Source organism: Saccopteryx leptura, chromosome 8, assembly GCF_036850995.1.
Source record: "Saccopteryx leptura isolate mSacLep1 chromosome 8, mSacLep1_pri_phased_curated, whole genome shotgun sequence".
Classification (NCBI taxonomy): Eukaryota; Metazoa; Chordata; class Mammalia; order Chiroptera; family Emballonuridae; genus Saccopteryx; species Saccopteryx leptura.
The window spans coordinates 37,437,710-37,457,479 of record NC_089510.1 but is presented as its reverse complement, the minus strand read 5'-3'; the positions used below and the strand labels follow the sequence as shown (position 1 = coordinate 37,457,479).

The window sequence follows — 19,770 nt, the reverse complement described above, 5'->3', positions numbered from 1 at the left end:
GAATTCCGTTGTGAAGCCATCGGGCCCCGGACTTTTCTTTGTTGGGAGTTTTTTGATAACTGTTTCGATCTCCTTTGGTGTAATCGGTCTGTTTAAGTTTTCTGATTCTTCCAGATTGATTTTTGGAAGATTGTATGTTTCAAGGAATTTGTCCATTTCATCTAGGTTGTCTAGTTTTTCGGCATACAGTTCTTCATAGTATTTTCTTATAATATTTTGTATTTCTGTTGTGTCAGTTGTTATTTCTCCTCTCTCATTTCTAATTTTATTTATTTGAGTCCTCTCTCTCTTTTTCTTGGTGAGTCTACTTAAAGGTTCATCAATCTTGTTTACCTTTTCAAAGAACCAGCTCCTAGTTTCATTGATCCTCTGTATTGTTTCTTTAGCCTCTATGTCATTTATTTCTGCTCTGATCTTTATTATTTCCTTCCTTCTACTACATTTGGGCTTTACTTGCTGTTCTTTTTCTAATTCTTTTAGATGCAGAGTTAAGTTGTTTATTTGAGCTTTTTCTAGCTTCTGAAAGTGTGCCTGTAGTGCTATAAACTTCCCTCTCAGCACTGCTTTCGCTGTGTCCCATAAATTTTGAGTTGTTGTATACTCATTGTCATTCGTTTCTAGGAATTTCTTTATTTCTTCTTTGATCTCATTCTTAATCCATTCATTATTTAACACCCTGCTATTTAGTTTCCATGTGTTTGAGAATTTTTGAGCTTTTCTGCTGTGATTCATTTCTAGTTTTATGCCGTTGTGATCGGAGAAAGTGCTTGATATGATTTCAGTCTTCTTAAATTTGTTGAGAGCCCTTTTGTGCCCTAACATGTGGTCTATCCTAGAGAATGTACCATGAGCACTTGAAAAGAATGTATATTCTGCTGCTTTAGGGTGAAAGGTTCTGAAGATATCTATTAAATCGAGTTGATCTAGTGTTTCCAATAAGTCTGCTGTTTCTTTGTTAATTTTCTTTCTTGAGGATCTATCTAGTGATGTTAGTGGGGTATTGAAATCCCCTACTATTATAGTATTGCTGTTGATCTCGCCCTTTAAATCCATCAAAGTCTGTTTTATATATTTGGGTGCTCCTATATTAGGTGCATAGATATTTATAATAGTTATATCTTCCTGTTGGATTACTCCCTTTATCATTATGTAGTGACCTTCTTTATCTCTTACTATATCCTTTGTTTTAAAGTCCAATTTGTCTGATATAAGTATTGCTACCCCAGCTTTTTTTTCATTTCCATTTGCATGAAACATTTTTTTCCATCCTTTTACCTTCAATCTGTGTGTGTCTTTTGTTCTAAGGTGTGTCTCTTGTAGACAACATATGTATGGGTCCTGTTTTCTTATCCACGCAACTACCCTATGTCTTTTGATTGGATCATTTAATCCATTTACATTTAAGGTTATTATTATTATTATTATTATTATTATTATTTTTTTTTTTTTGCATTTTTCTGAAGCTGGAAACAGGGAGAGACAGTCAGACAGACTCCCGCATGCGCCCGACCGGGATCCACCCGGCACGCCCACCAGGGGCGAAGCTCTGCCCACCAGGGGGCGATGCTCTGCCCATCCTGGGCGTCGCCATGTTGCGACCAGAGCCACTCCAGCGCCTGAGGCAGAGGCCACAGAGCCATCCCCAGCGCCCGGGCCATCTTTGCTCCAGTGGAGCCTTGGCTGCAGGAGGGGAAGAGAGAGACAGAGAGGAAAGTGCAGCGGAGGGGTGGAGAGGCAAATGTGCGCCTCTCCTATGTGCCCTGGCCGGGAATCGAATCCGGGTCCTCCGCACGCTAGGCCGACGCTCTACCGCTGAGCCAACCGGCCAGGGCTAAGTTTATTATTGATATGTAGTTGTTTATTGCCATTTTCTTCTTTAAAGGTGTATTCCTTTTCTTTTTTTTTTTTCTGTATTCTTTTCCCACTTTATCTGTTTACACCAGGCCCCTTAATATTTCCTGCAGCATTGGTTTAGTTGTAATGAATTCCTTGAGTTGTTTTTTGTCTGGGAAGCTTTTTATTTCTCCTTCAATTTTAAACGATAGCCTTGCTGGATAAAGTAGTCTTGGTTGTAGGTTCTTGTTCTGCATTACTTTGAATATTTCTTGCCATTCCCTTCTGGCCTCAAGTGTTTCTGTTGAGAAGTCAGATGTCATCCTTATGGGGGCTCCTTTGTAGGTGATAACTTTTTTTTCTCTTGCAGCTTTTAATATTTTCTCTTTATCGCTTAGCTTTGGTATTTTAATTATGATGTGTCTTGGTGTAGGTTTCTTTGGGTTTCTCTTTAATGGAGTCCTCTGTGCTTCTTGGATTTATGAGAGTTTCTCTTGCATTAATTTAGGGAAGTTTTCAGCTATGATATGATTGAACAAAGTCTCTATCCCTTGTTCTTTTTCTTCTTCTTCAGGAACCCCTATGATGCGGATGTTATTTCTCTTCATGTTGTCACAGAGCTCTCTAAGAGTTTCCTCTGACTTTTTGAGTCTTTTTTCTCTTTTCTTCTCTGCTTTCATGCCTTCATTCCAGTTGTCTTCTAACTCGCTGATTCGATCCTCTGCTCTATCTATCCTGTTTTTAATTCCTTCCATTGTGGTCTTTATTTCTGATATTGTATTTGTCGTCTCCAACTGATTCTTTTTTATACTTGCTATTTCTTTATTTAGGTTTTCAAACTGTCCCTCCATTGTTGTTCTAAGATCCCTAAGCATCCTTACAATCATTATTTTGAACTCCGCATCTGGAAGTTTGATTATTTCCATATCACTCAGTTCATCTCTCGAAGGTGTCTCTTGTGGTTTCATTTGGATTGCACTCCTTTGTCTTCTCATCTTCTTTTTTTTTATTTTTTTTATTTGTAGAGTTGGTTGAGGCTAGGCTTGGTGTTGTCTGCCTCCAGTTTTCAGTTGTGTTATTTTTAGGTCTTCGTGGGTTGGTATCAGCTATTATTTGTAATCCACTTTCGGATTTGGGCAGCTTTGAAGTCTTGATTTGTTTGTTTTCTTAACAGGTGATAGTCTTGTTAACTGATCTCAGCAGGGGGCTTCCTTGAAACTGTATCCAGGAATGCTGTGGGTGTAACCTGAGATGCTGAAGGTCTCTTCCACCAACTAATCTCACTGGGGGCAGGGTTTTTTCTCAGCTTCAGTAGGGGGAGGTGTATCTCAGATCTCCATGGAGACCTGAGTTACTGCCCCTCCTCCCCACTTCTTGTTTTCAGCTGTGTCTTGTTGTGCTGATTGGAGCTGGATAGATGTCCGGAGATCTCTGATCCGGAAGCACTTCAGCTCTGTTTTGTGAAAGGTTCAGTCCCTCCCCCAGCTATGGCCGCCTCCAGCACGAATGAGTCAGCTTTTTTATTTAGTTTCCTGCATACCTTAGCCCCTCACAGTCTGTCCCTCTCCCTGTCTTTTCCACTTGGGAGATAAGCTGGTCTTTTCAACCCACCTTGCTCCCTGGTCGCCAGGTAAGTGGCTGTGAGCAGTAGTTTCTGCTTTTTTTCCTCTGTGAAATCCTCTCTGGGCTCTCAGCCTCACCCCCCTCCTTCCGTTCCTGTAAGCAGAGGAGATTCAGGCACTCCTTACCAGGATTATTGTGGCTTCCTCTTTGCTCCTTGGTTTTTGAGAGCTGTTCTTGCAGTTCAGTGTTGGTTTTTCATGCTGATTTTTTCTAAATTGATTTGTATTCCAGTTTGGTGTTGAGAGCTGGGCGTCTGTGCATCCGCCTACTCAGCTGCCATCTTCTCCACACCTCATTGTAGTTTTGATTTGCATTTCTCTAATAACTAAAGAAGATGAGCATCTTTTCATATATCTGTTGGCCATTTGTATCTCTTCCTGGGAGAAGTGTCTGTTCATGTCCTTTTCCCATTTTTTTTTATTGGATTGTTTGTTTGTTTGTTGTTGAGTTTTATGAGTTCTTTTGTATATTTTGGATATTAGGCCCTTATCTGAGCTATTGTTTGAAAATAATATTTCCCATTTAGTTGGCTGTCTGTTTATTTTGTTGTCAGTTTCTTTTGCTGAGCAAAAACTTCTTAGTCTGATGTAGTCCCATTCATTTATCTTTGCCTTCACTTCTCTTGCTTTGGAGTCAAATTCATAAAATGTTCTTTAAAACCCAGGTTCATGAGTTTAGTACCTATGTCTTCTATGTACTTTATTGTTTCAGGTCTCATATTTAGGCCTTTGATCCATTTTGAATTAATTTTAGTGCATGGGGACAAGCTGTAGTCGAGTTTCATTCTTTTGCATGTGGCTTTCCAGTTTTCCCAGCACCATTTGTTGAAGAGGCTTTCTTTTCTCCATTGTGTGTTGTTGGCCCCTTTATCAAAAATTATTTGACCATATATATGTGGTTTTATTTCTGGGCTTTCTATTCTGTTGCATTGGTCTGAGTGTCTATTTTTCTGCCAATACCATGCTGTTTTGATTGTCGTGGCCCTATAATATAGTTTGAAGTCAGGTATTGTAATGCCCCCAGCTTCATTCTTTTTCCTTAGGATTGCTTTGGCTATTTGGGGTTTTTTATAGTTCCATATAAATCTGATGATTTTTTGTTCCATTTCTTTAAAAAATGTCATAGGAATTTTGATGGGAATTGCCTTAAATTTATAAATTGCTTTGGGTAATATGGCCATTTTGATTATATTTATTCTTCCTAACCAAGAACAAGGAATATTTTTCCATCTCATTGTGTCTTTTTCGATTTCCCTTAACAATGCTTTGTAGTTTTCGTTATATAGGTCCTATAACGACCTGTATAATGTTATATAGGTTACATTCTTTGTTATGTTTATTCCTAGGAATTTTATTTTTTTTGTTGCAATCGTGAAGGGGATTATTTTTTTGAGTTCGTTTTCTAATATTTCATTGTTGGCATATAGGAAGGCTATGGACTTTTGTATGTTAATTTTGTATCCTGTGACCTTACTGTATTGGTTTATTGTTTCTAGTAATTCTTTTGTCGAGTCCTTTGGGTTTTCGATGTATAGGATCATATCATCTGCAAAAAGTGATACCTTTACTTCTTCTTTTCTGATATGGATGCCTTTTATTTCTTTCTCTTGTTTGATAGCTTTGGCCAGAACTTCTAAGCACCACATTATTTATTTATTTATTTATTTATTTATTTATTTATTTTATTTATTTTTGTACTTTTCTGAAGCTGGAAACGGGGAGAGACAGTCAGACAGACTCCCGCATGCGCCCAATCGGGATCCACCCGGCACTCCCACCAGGGGCAACGCTCTGCCCACCAGGGGGTGATGCTCTGCCCCTCCGGGGCATCGTTCTGCGGCGACCAGAGCCACTGTAGCACCTGGGGCAGAGGCCAAGGAGCCATCCCCAGCACCCAGGCCATCTTTGCTCCAATGGAGCCTTGGCTGCGGGAGGGGAAGTGAGAGATAGAGAGGAAGGAGGGGGTGGGGGGGGGAGAAGCAAATGGGCGCTTCTCCTATGTGCCCTGGCCGGGAATCGAACCCGGGTCCCCCGCATGCCAGGCCGATGCTCTACCGCTGAGCCAACCGGCCAGGGCTAAGCACCACATTAAATAAGAGTGGAGAGAGTGGACAACTCTGTCTTGTTCCTGATTTTAGGTGGAATGTCCTCAGTTTTATGTCATTTAATATGATGTTGGCTGATGGTTTATCATATATGGCCTTTATCATGTTGAGATATTTTCCTTCTATACCCATTTTGTTGAGTGTCTTAAACATAAAGTTGTGTTGTATTTTATCAAATGCCTTACCTGCATCTATTGATAAGATCATGTGGTTTTTGTTCTTTGTTTTGTTAATATGGTGTATTACGTTAACTGTTTTACATATGTTGAACCATCCTTGAGATTCTGGGATGAATCCCACTTGATCATGACGTATTATTTTTTTAATATGTTGTTGTATTTGATTTGCCAGTATTTTGTTTAGTATTTTAGCATCTGTATTCATTAGAGATATTGGTCTGTAGTTTTCTTTTTTTGTGCTGTCCTTGCCAGGTTTTGGTATGAGTGTTATGTTTGCCTCATAAAATGTGTTTGGAAGTATTGCTTCTTCTTCAATTTTTTGGAAGACTTTGAGTAGAATAGGAACCAAGTCTTCTTTGAATGTTTGATAGAATTCACTAGTATAACCATCTGGGCCTGGACTTTTATTTTTGGGGAGGTTTTTAATAGTTTTTTTATTTCCTCCCTGCTAATTGGTCTGTTTAGGCTTTCTGCTTCTTCATCACTCAGTCTAGGAAGGTTGTATCATTCTAGGAATTTATCCATTTCTTCTAGATTGTTGAATTTGGTGGCATATAGTTTTTCATAGTATTCTACAATAATTCTTTGTATATCTATGATGTCTGTGGTGATTTCTCCTTTTTCATTTTGGATTTTATTTATATGAGTCCTTTCTCTTTTTTCCTTGGTGAGTCTTGCCAAGGGTTTGTCAATTTTGTTGGTCTTTTCAAAGAAACTGCTCTTTGTTTTATTAATTTTTCTATAGTTTTTCTCTTCTCTATTTCATTTATTTCTGCTCTGATTTTTATTATCTCCTTTCTTCAGCTGGTTTGGGGTTGTCTTTATTCTTCTTTTTCCAGTTCCTTAAGGTGTGAAGTTAAGTGGTTCACTTGGGCTCTCTCTTGTTTGTTCATATAGGCTGAAGTGATATGAACTTTCCTCTTATTATTGCTTTTGCTGCATCCCAGAGATTCTGATATGTCATATTGTAATTTTCATTTGTATCTATATATCTTTTGAGCTTTGTGCTTATTTCTTCTTTGACCCATTCATTTTTTAAAAGTATGTTGTTTAGTTTCCACATTTTTGTGGGTTTTTTCTCTCTATTTTGCAGTTGAATTCTAGTTTCAAGGCTTTATGATCAGAAAATATGCTTGGTACAATTTCAATTTTTCTGAATTTGCTGATGTTATCTTTGTGGCCCAACATATGGTCAATTCTTGAGAATGTTCCATGTACACTAGAGAAAAATGTATACTCTGTTGCTTTGGGATGAAGTGTCCTGTAGATGTCTATTATATCCAGGTTCTCTAGTGTTTCATTTAAGGCCAATATGTCTTTATTGAATCTCTGTTTGGATGACCGATCTAGAACCGTCAGCGGTGTATTGAGGTCTCCAAGTATGATTGTATTTTTGTCAGTTTTTGTTTTTAGGTCAATAAGTAGCTGTCTTATATATTTTGGTGCTCCTTGGTTTGGTGCATATATATTAAAAATTGTTATGTCTTCTTGATTCAGTGTCCCCTTTATCATTATGAAATGACCATTTTTGTCTCTGAGTACTTTTGCTGTCTTGTAGTCAGCATTATTAGATATGAGTATTGCTACACCTGCTTTTTTTTGGATGTTATTTGCTTGGAGTATTGTTTTCCAGCCTTTCACTTCGAATTTGTTTTTATCCTTGTTGCTTAGATGTGTTTCTTGTAGGCAGCATATAGTTGGATTTTCTTTTTTAATCCATTCTGCTACTCTGTGTCTTTTTATTGGTGAGTTTAATCCATTTACATTTAGTGTGATTATTGACACTTGTGGGTTCCCTATTGCCATTTTATAAATTGCTTTCTGTTAGTTTGTATCTTGTTTGATCCTTCTCTTTTGTTTTTCTATCTTTTGTTTGTTTGTATTCCATACTTCTTTCTTCTGTTGCTACCTGTTTAAAGTCATGTGCTTCTGTGGTGGTTTTTTCAAGTGTGGTTACCATTAAGTATTGAAAAGGGTACCTATCACATTCATTGTAGTACCCTATCTTATGAGTGTTTCTGCACTTCATCGTCCTTTGCTACTGTTAATCTCTGTCCTCTCTCCCCCTTTTTTTTTCTTTTGTTGTCACAATTTAAATTTGGTTTTATTGTGTCCTTGGTGGAGCTGTTACTTGTCATTTTGTTTTGTTTTGTTTTGTTCTTTGAATCTGGTTGGAAAACCCCCTTTAGTATTTTCTGGAGTGGGGGCTTTCTGATAAATTCCCTCATCTTTTCTGTATTTGTGAATGTTTTTATTTCTCCTTCGTACTTGAAGGATAGCTTTGATGGGTATAGTATTCTTGGCTGAAATTCCTCTTTTTCAGGGCTTTAAATATTGGGGTCCACTCTCTTCTAGCTTGTAGAGTTTCTGCTGAGAAATCTGATAATAATCTAATAGGCCTTCCTTTATATGTTGTATTCTTCTTTTCCCTGGCTGCCTTGAGAATTTTTTCTTTGTCGTTGGTTTGTGCCATCTTCATTATGATGTGCCTTGGAGTAGGTTTCTTGTGGTTAAGAAAACTTGGTATTCTGTTTGCTTCTTGAATTTGAGGCTTTAGTTCTTTCCACAGGCTTGGAAAGTTCTTAACTATTATTTGTTTGTGTATATTCTCCATTCCATTTTCTCTCTCTTCTTCCTCTTATATACCTATTATTCTTATGTTATTCTTTTTGATGGAGTCAGACAATTCCTGTAGGGCTTTCTCATTTTTTTTTTGATTTTTGAGTCTCTTTCTTCTTCTCTCTGTTGTGCCTCAAGTTGCTTGTCTTCTATTTCACTAATCCTACCTTCTATCTGGCCTGTTCTATTAGCTAAGCTTGTTACCTCATTTTTTAGCTCGTGTATTGAGTTTTTCATTTCTGTTTGATTTATTTTTATAGTTTCAGTTTCCTTGGTAATATATTCTTTGTGTTCATTGAGTTGTTTTCTGAGCTCCCTAAATCGCCTTTCTGTGTTTTCTAGTATATCTCTGAGTATTTTTAGGATTTCTATTTTAAATTCTCTGTCATTTAGCTCCAAAGTTTCCAATATATTAAATTTTTCTCCATAGATTTTTCCACATCTATCTGTTACTTCTCTACCTTTTGTATCTATGATATTCGATTTCCTTTTTAGTAATGGCATCTGAGGGTGGTCTTGTTGATAGCACTAATGAGAATTAATAAGAAATAAAAAGTAAAAATAAAATAAAATAAAAAAAATTAAAAATGGAAAAAAAATTTGGAAAAAAAAGAAAGAACCTCCCCCCCCCACAAATAAACCCAATAATAATTTATTATTTCCCCTTCTTTTCTTTCTTCTCTTCCCCTCCTCTTCCCTCCTCCTTAGGAAAATATCATGATGATCTGTGAATTATATTATGCTAAATGGAACAAAAACTGCCTATAACAGAGGGTCTGAGTTGGGGGGAAGTGTTCAAGGGGCAAAAAAGGAAGTAGGGACTTACAAAATGCAAAAAAGGAAAAAATCTTGGTCAAGTATAAAATGATTTGCTTGTAAGTGATGGTCGACTAAGAGATATAATGAGAGGGATAAGAGGGAAACGAAAAAGGAGAAAAGAAAAAAAAACTATTGTATTAAGTGGAGCAAAGACTAAATAGAATGGAGATCCTGGGTTGGGAGGAATGCTAATGAGTTAAAAATCAAAGTAAAAAGCACCCAAAATGCCACAAAAAAAAACCCCACTTGAGTCCCAAATTAAATAATTTGTTTGTGATTGAGGATTGAATGAGAGGAAAAGTAAAAGGGTAAAAGAAGAAACTAATAGAAAGGGAGAAATAAGAAAAAGAAGAAAAAGAAAGGAAGAAAATAAAAGGAAAAGAAAAAAACAAAAAAAGAGAGAGAGAGAGAATTAAGGGTTTTGGAGTGTAACCCTCATGGAGAGTAAGGAAGAAGAAAAGAAATAAAATGTAACACTTATGGGTAGTGTAGTTCAAGAAAAGGGGAGAATAAGATGGGCAGAGAATAAAAGGACTAAGGTAGAGGAAATAGAAATAGTAATAATAAAGGCAAGAAGATAAAAGTAACAAAAAAAAATAGTGCAACAAGTTATAAAGTCTGTGGATTTTTCTTTATTTTGAGAGGTTAACTTCTTCCTTTTTCTTTCCTCTCCCTCTTCCTGGCCGGTGACTCTGTACCCCAGGCTCTGCCCCTGTGCCATGCTTAGGTAGGGATTTGCAGTTGATGAGATTCTATGGCAATGTCATATAGTTGGCTTCAGTCTCGTTGGTAGTCAAGGCTAGTTAGCGTTTGCAGGCTCCGACAATGAGAGAGTCTGTTTTCTCGGAGCCTCTCTCCTAGTCTCCCCTTCCTGAATTAGCAGCCTGGTGATCCAACTATGAGGCTGCCACTTCCTCTGCCTGGGGAGTAAGAGGCTCCAAGAGCTGACAAATCCCCACTCTAACCCCACTCAACGCTGGGCTCTGGGTAAGGCTCTGGCAGTTAGAGCCACCAGCGTAATCAGGTGGGGCTGGGAGCCAATTGCTCTCAAGGTGACTTTCAATGAGCCTCCAGGCCTGTTCAGCATGCCTAGTACTCTGTGGGCCACTCTTCCCAGGCTTTCCACACTTTGTAGCCTGTTTTGGCTGGGAAGAAGATGCCCTAGTCACTGCCTGCAGTACAGGTCTTAACATCTGCCAAGTCCCTCTTGTTAGCGTATATCCCTGAGTATTAAAGCTCTGTCAATCAGAAGTTGCCCCCAACCCTTTAGCAAGAGGCACTAAAGAATATCACGCCTCTTGTCTTGGATCACTAAACTGAGAGAGATCTTGTCAATTAGAGCCCCGTAGGTCAGTTGGGAGGTACGCAGACTGTGGGTTAAGCTAATTTCAGTGATTGGATCAGCAGATGTGCTCCAGGACGGACTGCAAGCTGCCCATGCGCCCCTCCCCCGATGCTTGATTGTTAGCTTGAATGGCTGGGTGAGGTGCCACGCCAAGGAGAGAAGCTTGGGCATAGGGAAGTTCGCTTTGGCGCACTCCCTGCTTGCCACTGGCTATTGGGGTGCTCTGGGCACGCAGGCGAGTGGGGTGCTCTGGGCTCGTGGGTGAGTGGGGTGCTTGGGTGCGCCCACGGTTGGGGACGGTTGTGGTGCACAGGCCGCTGGGGACGCTCGTGGTGCACGTAGTTTCTCACAGCATGGCGGCTGCTCACGGTGCGCGGGCTGTTGCCCCCGGAGTACGGGCAGGCAGTTGCTCATGTGGGTTGACTCACCACAGGCACACTCCTTCCTCGGCTTGAACGAACGTCCGTGCCGCAGTTAGCTTCCTCCACACCCTCAGCTCCCTCCCGACTCTCAGTTCCAAGTGTAAGCAGCTCTTTTGCCTTCAGGGTGTGTGGAACTCCCGGATGCTCCAAGGATAGATTTTTCTGTCTCTAGTTGATGAATTTGTTGAAATTTTGGGGAGATCTGTCGGATGCGCTGCTCATGGTGCCATTTCCATGATGGGACAATCTTTTATTAAAAGAAAGGAAAAAAAAAGCAGATTTAAAAATCTCTTTTCTTTTAAAAAAAATTAATTTAGAAATTAAATTTAACAATATGGCATTGGTCAATGAATACATAAGTGCAGGTAAATGTTTCTATAGCATTTGAACTGTTGATTATATTGTATACCCATCACCCAAAGTCAAATCATTTTCGGTCACCATACATTTGTCTTTCTTTACCCCCCTTTTCCCCGTCCTCTCGCCAAATTTCCTCCTCTAGCAACAACTTCAGTTTCATCTATGTCCACAAGTCTCAGTTTTATATCCCACCTATGTGTGAAATCATACAGTTCTTAGCTTTTTCTGATTTACTTATTTCACCCAATATAATGTTCTCAAGGCCCATCCATGTTGTTGTAAATGACAATATGTCATCATTTCTTATGGCTGAGTAGTATTCTATTGTATCTATGTACCACATTTTCTTTACCCAATTCTCTATCAAAGGATATTTTGGTTGTTTCCATGTCTTGGCCATTGTGACTAATGTTGTGATGAGTGTTGGAGGAGGGTATCTCTATGTACCTATGTTTCTGAGTTTTTAGTGTAGATACCCAGTAGAGGGATTGGTGGGCCACATGGTAGTTCTATTCTTAATTTTTTTAGGAACCACCATATTTCCTTCTACAATGGTTGTACTAATTTGCATTTACACCAGCAGTAAATGAGGGTTCCTTTTTCTCTACAGCCTCTCCAATACTTGTTATTACCTGTTCTGCTGATAATAGCCAATCTAATAGGTGTGAGGTGGTTCTCATTGTAGTGTTTTGGGTTTTTTTTGTAGTTTTCTGAAGTGAAAAGCAGGGAGGCAGAGAGATAGACTCCTGCATGTGCCCAACCAAGATCCACCTGGCAAGCCCACAAGGGGGTGATGCTCTACCCATCTGGGGCGTTGCTCCAGTTGCAACCAGAGCCATTCTAGCAGCTGAGGTGAAGGCCATGGAGCTGTTCTCAGCACCCAGGCCAACTTTACTCCAGTGAAGCCTTGGCTGTGGGAGGGGAAGAGAGAGATAGAAAGAAGAGGGGGAAGGGTGGAGAAGCAGATAGGTGCTTTTCCTATGGGCCTTGGGTGATAATCAAGCCTGGGACTTCCTTATGCCAGGCCAATCCTCTACCACTGAGCCAACCAGCCAGGGCCTCATAGTTTTGATTTTCATTTCTCTAATAGCTAGTGAAGATGAGCATCTTTTCATATATCTGTTGGCCATTTGTATGTTTTCTTGGAAGAAGTGTCTGTTCAGGTCCTCTCCTCATTTTTTAATTGAATTGTCTGTTTGTTTGTTGCTTTTGTGAGTTGTTTATGTATTTTGGATATTAAAATCCCTTATTAGACCTGTCGTTTGCAAATATCATCTCCTTTTGGCTGCCTCTTTGTTTTGTTGTCAGTTTCTTTTGCTCTGCAAAAGCTTTTTAGTTTGATATAGTCCCACTCGTTTATTTTTGCCTTTACTTTCCCTTGCTTTTGGGGTCAAATTCATAAATTGTTCTCAATGGCCAAGGTCTATAAATTTAGTGCCTATGTAATTCATTGTTTCAGATCTTATATTTAGGTCTTTGGTCCACTTTGAATTAATTTTTGTGCGGGAGACAAACTGTAGTCAAGTTTTATTTTTTTGCATATGGCTTTGCAATCTCCCAGAACCATTTATTGAAAAGGCTTTCTTTTCTCCATTGTGTGTTTTTGGCTCTCTTGTCTAAGATTATTTGTTCATATTTATGTGGTTTTATTTCTGGGCTCTTGATTCTGTCCCGTTGGTCTGTAAGTCTGTTTTACTGCCAATACTATGCTGTTTTGATTATCATGGCTCTGTAGTATAATTTAAAGTCAGGTAGTGTGATACCTCCAGCTTCATTCTTTTTTCTCAGGACTGCTTTGGATATTTGGGTTTTTTTTCTATTTGTTTGTTTGTTTGTTTTTTGTTTTTTTTTATATTTGGGGTTTTTTTATGTTTCTGTACAAACCTGGTGATTTTTTGTTCTATGTCTTTAAAAAATGACACTAAGATTTTAATGGGGATTGCATTAAATTTGTATATTGACTTGAGTAATATGGTTATTTTAAGTATGTTCATCCTTCCAATCCATGAACATGAATATGTTTCCATTTCATTGTGTCATTTTCAATTTCTTTCAATATGCTTTGTAGTTTTCATTATGTAGGTCATTCACATCCTTCATCAAGTTTATTCTTAGGTATTCCATTTTTTGTTTGCAATTTTAGAAGGAATTGTTTTTTTGAGTTTGTATTCTGAAGTTTCATTGTTGGCATATAGGTAAGCAATAGACATTTGTATATTGATTTTATATCCTGCAACTTTACTGTATCAGTTTATTGTTTCTAATAGTTTTTTTGGTGGACTCTTTAGGGTTTACTATATACAGGATTATTACATCTGCAAAAGTGATACCTTTACTTCTTCTTTCCCTGTATGGATGCCTTTTGTTTCTTTCTCTTGTCTGATTGCTCTGGCTAAAACTTCTAGAACTATGTTGAATAAGAGTGGAGAGAGTGAGCAACCTTGTCTTGTTCTTGATTTTAGAGAAAAAAACCTTCATTTTTTTCACCACTTAGTATGATATTGACTGATGGTTTGTCCTATATGGCCTTTATTACATTGAGGTACTTTCCTCCTATACCCATTTTATTGAGTGTCTTAAACATAAAAGGATGTAGTAACTTATTGAATGCCTTTTCTGCATCTATTGATAGGATCATATAATTTTTGTTTTGTTGATATGGTGTATTATGTTGATTGATTTTCATATGTTGAACCATCTTTGTGCTCTTGAAATAAATTCTACTTGATTGTTATGTATTATTTTTTAATGTGTTGTTGTATTTGATTTGATAGCATTTTGTTTATAATTTTTTGATCTGTATTCATTAGAGATGTTGGTCTGTAGTTTTATTTTTCTGTGTTGTCCTTCCCAGGTTTTGCTATCAGGGTTATGTTGGCCTCATAAAATGTGTTAGGAAATATTGCTTCTTCTTCTATTTTTTGGAAGACTTTGAGGAGGATAGGTACCCTCTTCATATCCTGGCAGTCAAAACCCAGATAGCCCAAGCTTCCTTCCTCCCTATAGTCCCAGCAGAAAAAAACAAAACAAAACCCAGTCACTTGGGGAGCTGACTGTGAGTTCATTTTGTATTCTGCCCCCCTTTTCAATCTGTCCCACCTTTAGTCCATTCGCTGAGCAAATCTTTCAGGCACGCCTTGAAGCCCAGCTAGAGTTCCTTCTCTGTGTTATAGTTGTTGAATTTGTTGAAGTTTCAAGGGGAGAGATCAGTAGTACCTCTCATGCCACCATTACTCTGACATCAGCAAAAGTCTCTTTTGTATCATTGTTCATACCAACTTTTTAAAAATAATTTTACAGACCGTATTTTTTGCTCCATAAGACACACTCTTTTCCTCCCAAAAGTGGAGGGGAAAATGCTCGTGCATCTTATGGAGCAAAAAATATGATATTTTCTTAAATATTTTAACACACCATTTGGTTCAGAATATTTTTTTTTCTTATTTTTCTCCTTAAAACCCTAGGTGTGTCTTATGGTCAGATGTGATATATATATATATATATATATATATATATATATATATATATATGCCATATAGTTTACCTCTTTAAAGTGTAAAACCCAGTGGGTTTCTAGTGTATTAAAAGAATTATAGCCTGACTATGCAGTGGTGCAGTGGATAGAGTGTCGGACTGGGATGCACAGGACCCAGGTTCGAGACCCCGAGATCGCCAGCTTGAGCATGGGCTCATCTGGTTTGAGAAAAAGCTCACCAGCTTGGACCCAAGGTTGCTGGCTTGAGCAAGGGGTTGCTTGTCTGCTGAAGGCCTGCAGTCAAGGCACATATGAGAAAGCAATCAATGAACAACTAAGGTCTCATAATGAAAAACTGATGATTGATGCTTCTCATCTCTCTCCATTCCTATCTGTCTGTCCCTATCTATCCCTCTCTCTGACTCTCTCTCTGTCCCTGAAAACAAACAAACAAAAAAGAGAATTATGCAAATATCACCATAGTCTAATTTTAGAATATTTTCATCATCCCCAAAAGAAATCTTATACCTATTAGCAGTCACTCCCTTGTCTCCCCTCCCTCAATCAGCCCAGTCACCCACTGATCAACTTTATTTTTCTATAGATTTGCCTAGTCTGACATTTAAGATAAATAGGATCATACAACATATGATCTTTTGTGTCTGGCTTCTTTTACTTAGTATTGTGGTTTTTAGGTTCATTCACGTTGTAGTATGTATCAGTACTTCATTCCTTTTTATAGCCAAATAATATTCCGTACTATGAATATACCACATTTTGTTTACTCATTCAAACATGTGTGTTGTTTACATGTTTTGGTCATTATGAATAATGCTGTCATAAACATGCATGTGCAAGTTTTTGCCTATTTATTTCTCTTGGGTGTGTATCTAGGAGTGGAATTCCTGGGTTATATGATATCGACTATGTTTAGCAATTTGAGTGTCTGCCAAACTATTTTCCAAAGTGGTTGTATCATTTTACATTCCCACCAATAAAGTATAAGGGTTGTAATTTCTCTACTGCCTTACCAGTACATATTATGATCTATCTTTTTTATTATAGCCATTATAGTGGGTGTGAAGTACTATTTTAAGTTTTTTTGTGTGTGACAGAGACAGAGAGAGGGACAGATAGGGATAGACAGACAGGAAGGGAGAGAGATGAGAAACATCAATTCTTCATTGCGGCACCTTAGTTGTTCATTGATTGCTTTCTCATATGTGCTTTGACCAGGGGGCTACAGCAGACTGAGTGACCCCTTGATCAAGCCAGCAACCTTGGGCTCAAACTGGTGAGCTTTGTTCAAACCAGATGAGCCCACGCTAAGCCAGAGACCTTGAAGTTTTGAACCTGGGTCCTGCGTGTCCCAGTCTGACACTGTATCCACTGTGCCACCGCCTGGTCAGGCTTTTTTGATTTTTACTTTCATAATGAATAATGATATATCTTTGCATATCCTTACAGGTGGGCCATATGTGTATTTTCTTTAAAAAATATCTATTCAAGCTCTTTACCCATTTTTAATTAGTTTGTTGCTCTTTTATTATTGAGTTGTAAGCAGTGATGGTGGGATTCAGCCAGTTCACACTGGTTTGGCAGAACCAATACCTAATTTTTTGTTGAGTTCAGCAAACTGGTTGTTAAAATGGCACTTGTAATCAGGGTTCTCTCTAAGGTAGATGCCTGAACAACCACCCAATGTGGAAATCACAAATTTACATTCCTTACTCTTTTTTAACTTTCGTCTGCACAACAGTGTATTCTAAGTGCCCATAGTAATGTTCATTCCATCCATAGGGGGGAAAATTGCAAGTGAGAACACCAATCAAAAAGCAATATAAAAATATCTTAAATAATAGTTTTATTGTTTTTTGTCAGTTATTATTTAATATTTTTTCATCAATATTTGAAAACTCTCTTAAAACATAATCTAGTTCTGTGTACTTCTTTTATTGTTCTTAATTACTTAAGTACTAAATGCATAAAATAATAAACTACCTTTTAGTTTATTGTTTTTTTTTATATTTAAAATAGTCATTAGGGCAGAGAACTAGTTGTTAAAGTATTTGAATCCCACCACTGGTTGCAAGAATATTTTATACATTCTGGACACAAGTTTCTTATTAGATATATGATTTGCAAATATTTTCTCCTAGTCTGTGTGTTATCTTTTCACTTCCATGGTGACCAAATCAATTATATTAGGCCTCTAGATGAGAACCTTACCTCATTGGACCACATTCTCCAAAACTACTGTCTTCAACAGTATTTAAGGTGATTTATAAATGTAAGGTGGTTATAATTATGATTTTCAGAGAAAATTCTAGAAAGAAGAACATGAAAACAGTAATTTAATGATGTAGAAAGAGGAGTCTAAAAAAGTTGGTTTGCTTTGTCCTGTTTGTTTTTCCACCGTATAATGGAGGTCCCATTCACACAGCCCTATTCTGCATCTCCCTGGCTCCAGACTTCCTCCTTCTGGTGTTAGAAGTGAAGTGACTCCACTCCCCATCACTGTTGGTTTTCCTAACAGCGATAGAGGCAATGAAGCCAGTGGATATAGAGTAATACTTATGGAGGAACATTGGTTATGCTCTACAGAAGAGAAATCCCTGAGATAAAAAAATTGAAAGGACTCAACAGAAAAGGAATTACCATTGAAACAATGTCTAAGAAGACTGTGGGTAAAAATTGGAGCAAGACGGAAAAAGAAGTAATCGCCAAGTTGGAATCGGCTGATACCCTTATTAATTAATCAAGGAAGAGGGCTATAGGCAATTGTGTTAGGAAACTTTTAAGAGAAATTCCATGCAACTATTTGATAGTAGCAATGCATCCATATTAATGATGTGATCAATAGCTATTGAATACCTACCATGTCCCTAGCATTGTAATAGGTGCTTTAATAACTATAGAATAAGATATCAAAAACACTTTTGTAAGGTATTTATATCTGGGAAAGAACCTAACACAGTCAATTATTAAAATAAATATGAGTTAAAAATGTCAAGATAGTGTAGTTTGTATATATGGTAAAATACTTTACAAAAACAAATGGGGAATTGGGAAAGGTTGAGGAAGAGGATACATCTTGAACTGAGTCTGAAAGGATGAGTCTGCCTCCTTGGTCTCTTCTTCTAAACCTCCAGGATATGTTGAGACCTCTTAAGAGGCCAAATTGTACATTCTGTGATGCGTTTGCTCTTCAAGGCTATCAGAGCCGTAAGTTATAGGGTCAGGGCAATGCAATTCAGAAAATTTTGATTCAACAAGAACACTTTTTCAAATTTCATCTTTGGTCAAGAAAAAAAGCATGGGCAAGAGGAACACTTCTTTTTTTCATTAAGGTTGGTTTAGCTTCTTCTCACCCGATCCTCTAATAAAGCATCTTTTTCTTGACTCTGAAAATTCTTCGCAATACATGGCAAAATAAATGAGTATAGAAAAAGGGGAAACGTATGTCTTCCATTTTTCTCTCTGCAGAGTCTGAGTGTCAGTGAGGAGGGTATTCAGCAGATGAATCCTCCCCATCTGGAAATGATTGAGGACATGGCCATGCTGACTCACCTCAATGAAGCGTCTGTGCTGCACACCCTGAAGCGGCGCTATGACCACTGGATGATCTATGTTCGTACATGTGTTTTCCTGCTGAAATACTGTGTTGACACTCATATTGGCAATGTCCCAAGCCCTCTCTTGGGTGAAAAAAAAAATACCATTGAATTTAAGCATCATCTCATGGAGATAATCCTTGAGGAACGCCCACAGGAAAGGTCCTTATCTTAGCATTTCCCAGTTTTATTTCGTCAATATTAATATTCCTTCCTAAAGTTGTCCCACTAAGGTAAAGGCATGAGGCTTGGAGCCTGACAGACCAGTGTCCATATGCCAGCTCTGTCACTTACTAGGTGTCAAGTTTCTTATCTTCTTGAAGTCACTTTTACAGTCAAGTGGGATGACAGTGCTTGTCTCTCCAGGGTAGCTTGGAAGACTTAGTAGAAGAATGTAGGTAAAGCAGTTCAGTGCTACTTCCTAGCTGGTGCTCAATAAATGGAATGTTTTGTTTTTTCCCCATCATTATTAAATTGGTGATGGTAGGTTGCTGAGATTTTTTTTATTTTTTTATTTTTTGTATTTTTCCAAAGCTGGAAACGGGGAGGCAGTCAGACAGACTCCTGCATGCACCCGACCGGGATCCACCCGGCGTGCCCACCAGGGGGCGATGCTCTGCCCATCTTGGGGCGTCGCTCTGCCACAATCAGAGCCATTCTAGTGCCTGAGGCAGAGGCCATGGAGCCATCCTCAGTGCCCGGGCAAACTTTGCTCCAGTGGAGCCTTGGCTGCGGGAGGGGAAGAGAGAGACAGAGAGGAAGGAGAGGGAGAGGGGTGGAGAAGCAGATGGGCACCTCTCCTGTGTGCCCTGGCTGGGAATCGAACCCAGGACTCCTGCACGCCAGGCCGACGCTCTACCACTGAGCCAACCGGCCGGGGCCGAGATTTTTTTTATTTACTCAGAACCTATCCAGCAGAAGCAGCACTGAGTGAATTAGGCTGACATGATGGCATTTGGGACCCATAACTATAGAAGCCTTGACAGGCAGCCAGCTTGCTCCTCGGCTCTCTGATTTACTGCATGACTGTATTAGTTTCCCTGGAATGCTGTAACAAAATTACCACAAACTGGGAGGCCTCAAACAACAGAAATTTATTCTGTCACAGTTATAGAGGCCAGAGTCCAAAATCAAATCAGCAGAGTCCCCCCCTAGCGGCTCCTATGGGAGTCATTCCTTGCCTCTTTCAGTTTCTGGCGGCTACTGGCATTCCTTGTGGCTGTAACACCCCAATCCCTGTCTCTGTCTTCACATCACCTTCTCCTTTGTGTGTTCCTTATAAGGACACCAGCCACTGGATTTAAGGCCACACAGATATCACTTTGAGATCCTTAACTTAATTACATCTGCAAAAATCTTTTTTTCTAAATAAGATCA

General features: G+C 38.6%; 1 protein-coding gene across 1 annotated transcript in view; it reads left to right on the top strand.

Moving 5' to 3' along the window:
• Positions 1-19,770, top strand: part of MYH15 (myosin heavy chain 15) — a 171,190-nt gene that overhangs the window by 9,207 nt on the left and 142,213 nt on the right. Inside the window, exon 3 of the mRNA XM_066346779.1 lies at positions 18,266-18,409. Coding sequence (XP_066202876.1) covers positions 18,266-18,409 — 144 coding nt within the window. The remainder of the gene's footprint in view (positions 1-18,265; positions 18,410-19,770) is intronic.